Source organism: Hipposideros armiger, unplaced genomic scaffold, assembly GCF_001890085.2.
Source record: "Hipposideros armiger isolate ML-2016 unplaced genomic scaffold, ASM189008v1 scaffold_831, whole genome shotgun sequence".
Classification (NCBI taxonomy): domain Eukaryota; kingdom Metazoa; phylum Chordata; class Mammalia; order Chiroptera; family Hipposideridae; genus Hipposideros; species Hipposideros armiger.
Genome location: NW_017732181.1, coordinates 577,410 through 590,192, shown reverse-complemented (window position 1 = coordinate 590,192; position 12,783 = coordinate 577,410). Strand labels below are relative to the sequence as shown.

Genomic DNA, 12,783 nt, shown 5'->3' with positions numbered 1-12,783 from the left:
GAGAGTTGTCAGGGATGGGTGTTCAAGAAGGCCTTCTTGCAGAGGGACGTTTGATCTGAGGTTTCTTCTAAAAGATGAGAATAAGCCAGTCTAGGAATATCTGGAAGAAGAACATTCCAGGCAGCGGGAGCAGTACAAGGGCTCAAGGGAGTTGAGGGAAAAAGGAGGTCCAGTTTGACTTAATGGTTAAGAAGCAAGAAGGAGAATAGAATGCAGTGGGATTGGAGAGATGCAGGGCCATCTATCTTACAAATCTGGTAGGGAGTGCTGTGGGGAAACAATTAAAATATATATTTTTAAAGATTTTTATTGGGGAATTAGGGGAATAGGAACAGTTCTGGGGAATTGGGGGAAGGGGAACAGACAAGTTGCTGTCGTTTTGTTCTTCAATCTAGTTGTGGAGGATGTTGCTTCACTGGCCCAAGTTGGCACCATCATTGCGCTCTTCTCTGGCGAGGCAGATCAGTCGCCGGCTTCTGGACGGCCGCTCACGCTGGCTGCTGGCTACACACGGTAGCCCATGGCAACCCACTGCCACAGGGGCTGCAGCCTACGCCGTCGCCGGCGACTCATGGCAGCCCAGCTCCAGGTTGAGCTGTTGTTCAGCATCTTAGCTGTGGAGGACAGTGTCACTGGCCCTCATATGTGGGATCCGAACCGGGGCCCTCTGGCATCCCAAGCGAGTTCTTAACCATCGTGCCACTCGGCCGGCCCAATTAAAATATTTTTAAGCAGGGTTGTAGTGTGGTCTAAATTGATGTTTAATAGAGGACACTTTGGCTTTTTCATGGAGAATAGTTATGAGGAGGTCTGAGTGGAAACAGGGGCACCAACTAGGAGGCTGTTGAAGTCTATATAAGAGATAATGATAGTGATTTGTATTCAAGTGGTGGTGGTAGAGATGGATAGAAGTGGACTGATGTGAGAGATACTTGTATTACAGAGGTAGAACAGACAGGACTTGATGATAGCTTAATTAGAAGTGGGAATGAGAACAAACAAGGACTTTTGAGTTTTTTGAGTTGAGCAACTGGGTTGATGGTGGTTCCGTTTATTAATAAGAGGAATACTGATGAAAGAACAGGAGAGGTTATTTCGGTTTGGGGGGAAGGCAAGTTGAGAGTCAAGTTCTGTTTTGACCTACTTAAGTTTGAGATGCCTATTAGACATTCAAGACATATAAGTAGGCTGTTGGAAACGGGGGCTTGAAGCTTAGGAGAGAGGTTGGAACTAGAGAAATAAAGTGGAATTCATCAGCATGGACAATATTTCATCAGTTCCAAAAACACACTTTTTTTCACTTTTTAACTTCTCAGAGATCAGGATGCATCTTCTGATTGATGTCAGCCAGGCAGCAATCATGATATAGTTGTCATTTGCTGGGTTTGAGTGTGCACAGGCAGATTACCAGAACTAGACCTTGCACAAAGGATGTCAGCAGCTTGGAGAAAATTTTTGGAGACAGTATTGGAGCACTGTTCTAAGTCTCAGAAATCAAATGACTTAGAGGAAGAGGGTAGGGAAGCAGTGAACCATACATGTTGTGGACTTTTTTTGAAACACGAGGCAAAAGTGGATTAGCTTTATGTAACTGGCATCCTGGCACCAGTAGCTTTTAGTTCTTTTAAGAAGTGCTGCATCATCAACACTCTGGCACAGACGATGCCATTGTGTGAACAAGCATAGATATGCATAACTCCAGTAGAAAAGGCATTCAGAAGAGTTGGACTCGGAATGTGAAGTTTTAGAATTATTTTCACCACTAATTTTGTATATATTTACCACTTCATGTTTATAAAAATGATATATGATCAAAATCTGCCTACATCTAAAACTTTTAGTCATTATAAAATTTTTAAAAATTCAAAGTTTTGAGAAGGCATTGTGTTATATATAATTTAATAGGCAGTTTTTTCTTAGTGATGAATAAAAAATGCTTGTTAGAATTGATAGCTTTTCAATGAAGTACAGTAGGTAATAGTTAAGGCCAGGGAATAAATGGGTCACTTAGCCCTGAGTTCTCATAAAGAATTACAGTTTTTTAGCTACTGTTTACACAGACCGCCTCGCCAGACTTCCTCCTCTTCCTTCAAGACTCAATTCAGTTATCTTATTCTTCTGAAAAAGCCTTCTTTCTGATACCTTCCATTGCCACCCCAGTGGCTAAACACAGAATTTTCAAAAGTGAGGCCATAGATTAGCAAAATGGTTCTCACTTTATCCACTGGGTTTTATTTTTCTTCTGTTTGTGCTTCTAGGAAGAAATGTGGAAGGTTATGGTGGGTGTTTATTCAAAAGTAACCCAAGACTGATGGTAGGAATAGAACATAGCAAATGAATCAGACAGTAAAGAGCCATCTTTGTTTTCTGATAGTTTTTGCTAACCAAATATTTCTATCCCCATATAGCCACCCTTACTTATTTTGTTTTCTGTTTTCGTTTTTTCTTTAAGAAATTTCCTGAGGAAAGGACAGTAGACGTGAGCTCTATTCAGGTAAATAAACACATTTTATCATGTTCAGGGAATTCATACAGCTTCATATCATTAAAAGAATTTATACCTTCATTTTTTTCCCAGATCTTAAGTCTGCTGCCTCCACAAAGTCAAAATGAAATGTTTGCCTTCTGAATTTATTCCAGTGACTTTTAGGTGAATTTATTGTTACATACCATTTACAGTCTTCTCTAAAGATAGAACTATTTATGGTTTTGGCTCTTGTTGTGACCGTGCGTCTCATTTTGGAATACAGTTGCATGCATTCAAAGTGTGACTATAATAAGGCCCATTTAGCAAAAGCATACACAGTTGTCTCATTATTATAGAAACCCTGATGTGTATGTATTTAACATAGATAGTAATATAATAATGTCTGTTCCTGTGTTATATATTTCACAGAGGGTGGGAGTAATGACCCATTTCCATTTCACAATACTTACTCAGGTGAACAGCTAAAATTTTTTGCCAATATAATAAAAGGAATGTTTAGCTCCTAAACTTTGGGTACTTTCTAAGTCTGAATGTTACGTAGTGACTGAGTTGCAGTTACGAACCTGTCTCCTCTGAGCTAACTCTTGGTATGTGCATCCAAGATGCCGGGAACTTTTCCTCGGCAAAGAAGAGGAGGTAGAGAATAAACATAGTAAATATTTGATAAGTAATTATCCCCTTTTTTTTGCCTATAGGGAAAGAAATGGAGCTGGTATTTGGACTATTTATTTTCAGAGGGGTTACAAGGCTTGAAACTTTTCATAAGAAGTAGTATCCATCATTCTTCTGTTTCCTCATCAAAGAGCATAAACCCCATGATCAACATGAAATGAATGCTGATAGAAACAAACCGAGCATACTGGACTAAATTCCTTCTGTGTTGCTAGAGAGGCCTGGTGGCTCAACTTGAGTTTCCATATTCTGATTTTCACCAACAGACTGACATCCTCATGGAGTGCTTGGACTGACCTTCTATCCATGGCTCAGGAGACCTTCAATGTGGCTAACTTTGTGTTTCAGGATCTAGAGTCTTTAGCCCCCTAGTGAAAAATGATTTCATCATCAAGCTCTGCCTTTCACCAAATTATATATCAAGAGATACATCATTATGTTTTGAGGTTTTTCACATTTTTGTGGAGTATAACTTGCGCTGAAGGAAGAGATCAGGTAATACAGGGGCAGTTAAGCCACAGACATATTCATGCAAAATACTCTGCTCAATCTCTGTGAAACCTCTGTGAGTATTGCCATTTTTCTTACTGTGAACAACTGTACCAAAACCCAGTTAACAGGATACGTTTCTAACTCTAAAAGCTAGCTTTAAGTAGTTAGTAGAGTCCTTGGCCTTCACAGATAGCAATTTCATGAGAGAAGGAAGGGGAGAGAATTGTGGGATAATCAAGAAATTAGCATTTCATAAAACTGCTCTCTTTTGTGTGTGTATAGTTATATATCCCATTTTTTAAGTCTTTAAGCACAAATGAATTAATTGCAATTTTGTTTTCAAGGATAATTATGAAGGTTTAAAAAATTTTTATAATAATTAAAATAACTTGCTGAAAATTTACTATAAAATTTTGCTTCAGTGCTACTCAGTAACTCCCCCTTTTAATAAAATTCATATCATTTGAGAAGTGAAGCTGAATTTTTGTTTTTAAGGGCACATTTTTGTTCGTTTTTTTGTTATAAAGCAAAACAAATCCAATGTCAATCCTAAACTATATTACTAGATAATGTTCCGAATAGAATCACATTCATTTATTTTTGAATTCAGTACATATTTATTGAGCTTATCATGTGCCAAATATTCTTCTGTGTGCTGGTTATACAGCTGTGGCCAATACACAGTACTTCCTTTTGTGGAATTTACTGTATCCTATTGGAGAAGACAGATAATAAAAATGTAGATAAATATATAATATCAGGTGCTATAAAGAAAAAAGCATGGAATAGAGATAGAATATTGAGAGGATCACTATTTTAGATAAGGTGGTTAAAGAAGGCCTGTTTGAGCTGGTGACATATGCAGAGGCCCTATTGACATGAGTGTATGAATCATGTAACTATTTGGGGAAAGAGCATTCTGGAAAGATGTAAAGGCAAGTGAAAAAGCTTCAAAATGTTAACTTACTTGGTGGCTTATTTGAGAAGCATCAGAGAGGTCAGTAAGGTTACAACATAGTGATTAAGGGAGAAGAATGTTAAGAAATGAAACAGGAGAAAACCAGTTCATGAAGTTCCTTACAGCTTGGTATGGATATGTCATGGGAAACTGTTCAAAGGATTGAGAGCAGAGGCGTGACATAATTTGACTTAACTACATGGAGCTTCAGGGTGAAGTTTAGACTAAAGAGGATTTTGGGTGAAGAAAGAGAGACCAGTTAGGTTAGTAGTGTTCCAAGCAAGAGTCTTAGACTAGTGTGGCTGAGGAGGGAGGAAGAGATGGTTACATGCTGGATTCAGGCTCTACTTTACAGGTAGAGAAGGTAGCATCTGCTGATAACTTAGACATAAGGTAAAGGATGACTCCTACGTTTTTGACTGAGCAACTGGGTGAATTCTGGGATGCAGAGATGAGGCATCTTGGAGGAGGAACCGATGTGGAATCAGGAGTTCTATTGTGACCATGTTAGGTTGGAGATGCTGAGTACGCAATTGGATATCCAAGGCTAGAGTTCAAGGTACAAGTGGAGACTAAAGACTGGCAAATTAATTTGGGAGTCATTAGTGAATAGCCATGATATTGGATGAGATCACTTAGTGCAGCTAGAAAAGAGAAGGTGACAAAAAACTGAGCCCTGGGGTGTGTCAACTTTAAGAAGTAGAGAAGAGGAAGAACCAGCAAAAGACTGAGAAGGACCCTCCAGTGAGCTAGAAGAAAAGTCAGGAGACTGATGTACTGGAAGCCAAGTGAAGAAGGCATTTCAAAAAGGAGTATTTAATGGTGTGGTATGTTGCCGGCAAACTTTATTTAGTTGCTTCAAAATAAGTGTGATAGTTTCTGCAATGGGTAATCTCATATAGAGGTCTCTTGTTTTTAAATTTGTACTCCAAATAGCTTTCCATATTTTTCAGAACATGATATTTTGATCTTTAAGATTGCATAGAACTTTAACTTGTGAGAAGAGATCTGATTATTTAACCCCTAACAATATTCAGATTATTGGAGAAACTTTTCTAAACTTGTTTACATTCCAGAAGAAAAAAAAAATTCCCTTAGGTTTGACATTTGTTCAATAATTATTCCCTGGGCACCTTTTTGCCCCAGTTTTTCCTTGATCAATGTTTTAACTCACTTAAAGTTAGATATGTGGCTATAAAAATCAGCCAAACCTAGTTATTTGAAAACTCTTTTTGGAAGACTTTGTGGCAAACTAAAACAAGGTTCATAAAAGAATAGCTATTTTGCTTCGGTGGAAAAGATGTCTAGAAATAAATAGAAAATTTGGTTTGTTATCCCAATTGTACACAAAAAATACTTTGTTTACCTAGTATTTGTGCAAAATTGTTGACATAAATATTCACTTAATGTTCAATGCTAAAGGTGTTATTAAATTTGTAACATTTTATTTTCCATTTTATCATAAAACTTCTTCCTTGGCTTTGGGGATGATCTGGAAAGAAAAGTAAAGTCTATAGTGCCTCACATAACTTTTATTAACATAGTAGAAGTTCTCTCTTTACCTTTTAGGTTACAAAATGGTTTACTGAAAAGAAAAGAAAAATCTCTAAAATTGGTATTAATACCAGGGGTGCTAAAAAATGTATACACATGATTTGTATTCATCTTTTGTTATTGGTGTATATTCAGTATTACAATTTTAATACAGATTTTTCCTTTCTTAAAATGTTATACAAGGGCCGGCCGAGTGGATCAGTTGGTTAAGAGCTCGCTGAAGAGTGCGAGCTCTGAGCAACAGGGTCACAGGTTTGACTTCTGGCCCGAGCTGAGCTGCCGCTGAGCTGCCAACAGGTGGCAGGATGGCTCAACTAAGGAAAAAAACAAAACAAAACAAAAAAATGTGTATACAGTTTTTGGCACCCTCTGTATTTTTAAGATTTCAGTTGATACTACTTTTCACCTAATGAATTTTTAAGTTTTTAAAGTAGATTCATTTAAAATTTTTATTTCTAATAAATATGGATGCTGTGGGCTGAATGTTTATGTCTCCCCAAATTCATATGTTAAAGCCCTAACCCCCAATGTAATGGCATGTGGAGGTGGAGACTTTGGGTGGTAATTAGATCATGAAGGGGGAGCCTTTATGAATGGGATTGGTGCCTTTATAAGAAGATACAAGAAAAATATGACCTTTCTCTCCACCATGTGAAGAAATAGCAAAAAAAGCCGCTGTCTACAAGCAAAGAAGAGGGCTTTCACCTTAACCCGCCATGTTGGACTTCCAGCCTCCAGAATTGTGAGAAATAAATTTCTGGGTTTTTTTTTAAGCCACCCAGTCTATGGCAGTTTTGCTATAACAACCTGATCTGACTAAGACAGTGGGCAAGTGTTTAACAGAACATATTGTTGACCTGAATTACCAATGTTTTAATTTTATAATATTCAGAAAAGGATATCTTTCCAAGGAGCATAATAGTACATGTGAATTAAAGTCTACTTTTAAGTATATACCAGTAAAGCCAATTTTTTCAGCTTTCTAGGAAGAATATTAGTTTATCTAACTAGATTTGGTGCACAGAGCTGAAGGCTGGATGTCAAGGAGTTCTTCCATTGCTTCTAGTTAATGAGTTGTATGACCTTGGAAATCACGTAAGCACTTTGCCTCTTCATTCCCTTTTTGGTAAAATTTAGGTTTTAATGTCTGCTTTTCAAAGGTTTGACATATAAAATGATAGAAAATCTGTAAAATTTCATTGAAAAGCCAAAAAGGGGAATATGGTATAAAAAGGTGTTTCCTACCTTTGAAGTATATCCAATCAAAGTATAGCTTATAGAAATGCAATTAAAGACTATCTATCCCAGAAGGCAGGAGCTTACCGAGGTAACATGCCTTTTCTAAACTTTACCCTCTGGGTGTACAGAGGTTGCCTGAGCCTTTCTGGAAAAAGTGCTGAAAGTATGAATGAATAAGGACCTGTGTAATAGTTTGACATCCTGGGCATTTATGAGTATTCCAGCCCTGGATACAATAGCACAGTTAACATCATGTTTGAAATTGAACGACACTGAATTTTTTATATGCTGTACTTGCCCCTTGTATCTATTTGTAGGCAACTTTTTGTTAGCTGGGGTAATGAGAAAGAATAAAGTATATATATATATATTTTTTTAATTAGACATTAATCTTAACTTAAAAAAATAGAAATTCATTTTTCTATTTATAATCAGCTTTGTGGACTAGGTTAAATACACAAAGTTGATCACCAGTTTTTGCATAGTCAGTTAAAAACTAATGTGGAGGACTCCTGGATGATAATGTGCAGATCTCAGTGGAACATCTACCCAGAGAAATATCTGTCTACTATGTCAGAATTAGCAAAGACAATCATTCAGAGTCCCTGGAGAATGATAAAAGGATTTACAATGAATTGAAAACCATTCATTCAAAATCTGTAGAACCAGTAATAGTAGTAGGACGCGACAACTTCTGCGCTAGAGGCAATACCCATCCCCCACCATCCATCTCTGGGTTACAGAAGAGGTGTTCCAGTGTGCTCAGCAGCCAAGTGGCAGCTCCCGTCTCTCCTAGACACTGTTGCATAATACAGAGGTTCTGCCAAGGAGGGGGTCAGAGAAAACCTCAAAGACTGGCAATACCCTGGCCCTGCCTGAGGGGCCTAACTTTATTGTGGAGCAATTTATGCCTCCAAGGAATTGTCCAAAATAAAAACCAGCTAATAATCAGTGGAGTCCAGAAGCATGGTATGATACCAATAGAGCCAGAACAACCAGAAGTTTAGCAGAGAGATCAGAGAAAGAGCAAAGGAGGCCTGGTGGTAAGGAAGAATGTGCACATGCCTATGGCCACACTCTCTCAGGAGCAACTGGAGAGGAAACTGCTTTGCTATTAGTCCTTGACTAAATGTGGGAGAAACTTGTATAGTCCTTGAAGTGTGAAAGCAGTGTCCAGGCCACACAGATAAAACAGCAAAAAATGAAAACCTTATTGTTTCAAGGGCTTAAGCACAACTCTGATCAATCAGTGTCTGACTGCTAAACTACTGACCCAGGGATCACCCTTAAGAAGCCAGGTTTAAAGATAATAACACAAAAATCCTAACAGAAAAATTAGAGGCTGCACACTGTGAGGGAATACACTTCACAGACTGCATTGTTCTGCTTCTGCGCATGATTTAGTTGGTGATCAGCCCATGAAGTCTACTTTGGAGCATTCAGGCACTGACCCCAGCTTTCTGACTTCTCTCTACCCTACCCCATTTCTGTGCTCCCTCAGAATATGTGTAGAGCTGCTCTGAATGGCTGTTAACACCTTAGATCACTAACTGATTCTTCTTTCTCTGTCCTCCTGCTGCTACTACCTCTTGAATTTCCTGTCCTCACTCAGTGCATGATGGGAAAGGTATTAGGTTTACTGCTAATGAGGACATTTGGCCGGAAAAGGGTACGTTATACATCATACAGATGTGACTCTAACATGGGCTAACACTGTCCCCTGTGAACTAGAATGAGCTGCTTATGTTGGGGGGTGGGGGAACCAGGTGTCAAAGTTCAGAAGCTCTATTCCAGGTCTCAGAGATGAGCATTATATTCATACAGTCTGAGATGGGGTTAGCAATCGTTCTGTCCTCAGAATGCTCCATCCCCTCCACCTTAGGACAAAGATTTATCTAGGGTGCAGGGTACTGGTGTTTTCTCAAAACAGAATGAAGCCTCTGCTTAGGGGAGCCTGCAAATTGGCCAGACATTGGGACTGGGGAGCTGTTTGTGGAGAGGTCCAGGTTTGAGTAGGACAAAGTTTCTGAGCCGGGCACCCTCCCAAGCAGGGGCCTCCAGGAATCCAGGGATAGGTACGGGGGGGCTTGCTCTGGGTTAGAAGGGACCCACACTGTTCCATTAAGACACTGTGGGGTGGACATAGTTCCCAAACAGAGACACAGGGTGGCAGCACTCTCCTTCCCCCAATATCTGTCAATGGAAAATTCTTTCGCCTAAGAGATAGGAGAGGTTTGGGGAACCTGAGAGATTCCCCGTGCATTTTTGGAAGAAATTTTACCTAAGATTTTATTAGCCTAACTTGTATTTTAATACACAGGCTCATTCTTTATCCCCTTTCTTTGCTTCTCCCACTGCCATGGCGATTGTGGGTGACTGTTTGTTGCTTTAGGGTGTAAGGTGGTGGCCTCTTAACTCCTCAGTTTTACCTGGAACAATTAGGTCTAAAGTCTTAGAGTTCTCCAGTGGGGGATCATCTGTCATCTGTCCTGCAGGGTCTGGTGTGGATGACCCTGTGGGAGAAGTCTCTATTCAGGTGGACTTATTTACTCATCCTGGAACTGGGGAGCACAAGGTCACAGTGAAAGGTGAGTGGCATGGACTTAAAGGTCTCAGACCTTTTCTTGCCCAGTGGCCTCATCAGTCAAAAGCAGGGGCTGCTTATCCCAGCCCTGCAGCTTAGCCCTCCTCCATGGGGAATGCCACCCGGGGCTCAAGAACTGGGCATGCTTGGTGGGGTCCCTCACAAGTTTTCTTTGTTTGAGAAGTTGTGGCTGCCAATGACCTCAAGTGGCAGACAGCGGGTATGTTCCGGCCCTTTGTGGAAGTGACCATGGTTGGCCCACACCAAAGTGATAAGAAGAGGAAGTTCACAACCAAGTCAAAAAGCAACAACTGGGCCCCCAAGTACAATGAGACATTTCATTTGTAAGTTATGGGGTGGGGGACCTGCAGGACCCTGGGATGGGGGTGCTCTGGGGGATGAGGCTTGAGAGGGGAGAGGGGCAATGGGCTGGATGGCAGCTGGGATGAATTCAGGGGAAGACTCCTTCATTTGTGACCTCCTGCTTTCCACCTACCCTGTGCTCACAGCCTCCTGGGAAATGAAGAGGGGCCGGAAGCCTATGAGTTGCAAATATGTGTGAAGGACTACTGCTTTGCCCGGGAGGATCGCGTTCTAGGGCTGGCTGTGATGCCTCTGAGGGATGTGGCAGCCAAGGGCAGCTGTGCCTGCTGGTGCCCCTTGGGCCGGAAGATCCACATGGATGAGACAGGCATGACCGTTCTTCGGATTCTGTCTCAGAGGAGCAATGATGAAGTGGCTCGAGAGTTTGTGAAGCTCAAATCGGAGTCTCGTTCCATGGAAGAGGGGAGCTAAGCTCCTGTGCCAACCAGATGGCACCAGTTCCACAAGTCAGGGCCAGTAGGAGTTACTATGTAGCCAGCTTAGGGTCCTCATTATCAAGAGGCTGACTCCTTTAGTTAAGAAAATTTAAGAAAAAATTTGAGGTGGTAAGAATTTGGCTTTTCACAGAAAGGGTCATGAATCCCTGACCAGCAGGTCTGTGGTGCTAGATGCTGGGCTGTGGGAGTTACCACATAGGGAGATTTTCCATAAAGAGAGAAGGACAGACATTTCTGAGAGTGTCAGCCATTCTTGGTAGACATCCCTCCACCCCACACCCCACATTTACCCCTCTCCAGACCACACCTTATCCAGTTGGACCCATATGTACCAATCATTAGTAGAACAAGTTTAGAGGGCCAGGAGCTTGTGCCTGGCTAACTAAGCAGTCAGTTGAGCCTATACGTATCACTGAGCCCTGGCGTTGGGATTCGAGTCTGGCCAGGGCAGGAGCAAATAGAATAGAATTCAGACTGTCCCTTGAACAGAATACGCTGTTTTTTTTGTGGCTCCTGTGAGAACAAGGCTTTGAAACTGAACAAGATACCTTCTAGAAATGAGCTGTGCTAATCCCTTCCCCCAGATTACGAATTTACCTGTGATGAACAGAAGCAGTTTCACATGGTGCTTCAGAGCCTTGAGCAGAATATTTTTTGGAACCCAAGCACCAGGGGTCACTTTCCCAGGAGTCCCCCTACCTCACTCCTGTAGGAAGGGGAGTGATGCTTTAGGACATGAGAAACTTGTTATGTGGATGCACCTGAGGGCTAGTTGAAGGATCTGTATTTTCTTCTTGGGTAGGCCCCAGAACAAAGCCAAAAGTTTTGTAAATCAGTTTGGAAAGAGTCCTCAAGTCCTCCTCACCTATGGCCACCACCTTCTGGCTGCCCCTCCCCTTGTAGAAAGAATCTAGCCTTTGACCTCACTCCCTTTTATCTAGGTCAGCTGCTAGTCCCCTCATAGATGTTTAGCCCTACAGAAGGAGCTTGGACTATGATCCCTCTGTACAGGCTAGATGGAGGGGACCCTCAACATTCCCTGGTAGGTCAGAGACGGACTCTTTCAGGGGGTCATGTGGACTTCCCAGGCCTTTGCTCAGAGATGTGACATGCTCCTGTAATATCCTTGGTAGCAGCCTCCTGGATTTCCTTCCTGGACTTCCTGTGAACTCTGTGTTGTCCACAGCTGTACTAGCCATTACATGAAACAACAAACTAAGGATCTTTGCTGTTGTTAATTATTGTATGTGCCATTGTTACAAAAGATTATTGCCTAATCTGTAATAAATTATCTTATAGCAGTCTTTGGGGTCTTGTAATTCTGCTAAAGTATGGAAAGCTGTAGAAATGACTATCCTATATAGTAATAGGTTTTTGGGACAGTGGCACTTTGCTGTTCTTCCCACTCCCCTCCAATTCCACCCCCCTGCCCCACTCCTCCACCCCACCCCTCAAGTGGTGGCGCCTAAAGCAGCTCCAGATAAGCACCAAGCAGTAAAGCAGCCAATGTGCTAGCATCTTGGCCTTGACCTGAGATCACCAATCCAGTTAACAGAATCATGGGACCCAGGGTATCAGCTTTCTGCAAAAGGTCAAGTGTAGGAAATGACATGTGCCAGTGAAAACTAGTCCATGCTGTCTTTCCTCTTCTAGAATCACGAGGCACTTCTATAACAGACACAGCCTGGGCTGCGAGGACAAGGCAGGGGCCTACTGGGGAGAGATGTGCCTCCAGAAGTTGGTGAAGGGCTGAGGCTGCCCTGTACAGGACAGAGGTATAGGCCTAGGAGTGCACAGTGGCCTTTCATTTGGGAAAATTCAAGGAAGAAGAGCCGGAGTAGAAAGGGGAGGAAACAAGGTAAAAGAGAGGCCTCCTGGCATGGGAATCAAGAGAAGCTGAAGCAGGAAAAGTGTTCACGTTCTCTCTCAGCCTGCACTGTTCCCACTTACGGGGTGGGGACTGAGTGAGGGCACA

At 41.5% G+C, this 12,783-nt stretch overlaps 2 protein-coding genes across 4 annotated transcripts in view; both read left to right on the top strand.

Moving 5' to 3' along the window:
- CENPI (centromere protein I) overlaps positions 1 to 6,062 on the top strand; it is a 62,211-nt gene extending 56,149 nt beyond the window's left edge. For 2 of the 3 annotated variants that reach the window (XM_019629218.1, XM_019629220.1), the window contains 2 exons: positions 2,453 to 2,494; positions 3,184 to 6,062. In XM_019629218.1, coding sequence (XP_019484763.1) covers positions 2,453 to 2,494; positions 3,184 to 3,321 — 180 coding nt within the window. In that variant the 3' untranslated portion in view covers positions 3,322 to 6,062. Of the gene's footprint in view, positions 1 to 2,452; positions 2,495 to 2,578; positions 2,651 to 3,183 lie in introns of all 3 variants that reach the window. The other variant, XM_019629219.1, reaches the window with a different exon arrangement.
- Positions 6,063 to 9,291: 3,229 nt separating this feature from the next.
- On the top strand, positions 9,292 to 12,112 carry LOC109374537 (protein unc-13 homolog B-like). The gene is made up of 3 exons (XM_019629208.1): positions 9,292 to 9,991; positions 10,172 to 10,331; positions 10,497 to 12,112. The coding sequence occupies exons 2-3, from the start codon at positions 10,210 to 10,212 to the stop codon at positions 10,780 to 10,782; spliced, it is 408 nt and encodes a 135-aa protein (XP_019484753.1). The 5' UTR covers positions 9,292 to 9,991; positions 10,172 to 10,209; the 3' UTR covers positions 10,783 to 12,112.
- The last annotated feature ends 671 nt before the right edge of the window (positions 12,113 to 12,783 follow it).

Bases quoted from the DNA above. Each gene is read 5' to 3' on its own strand.
- LOC109374537 (XM_019629208.1), top strand. From the start codon at position 10,210: ATGTTCCGGCCCTTTGTGGAAGTGACCATGGTTGGCCCACACCAAAGT. The intron at 10,332-10,496 runs GTAAGTTATGGG...CTGTGCTCACAG, and splicing joins TACAATGAGACATTTCATTT to CCTCCTGGGAAATGAAGAGG.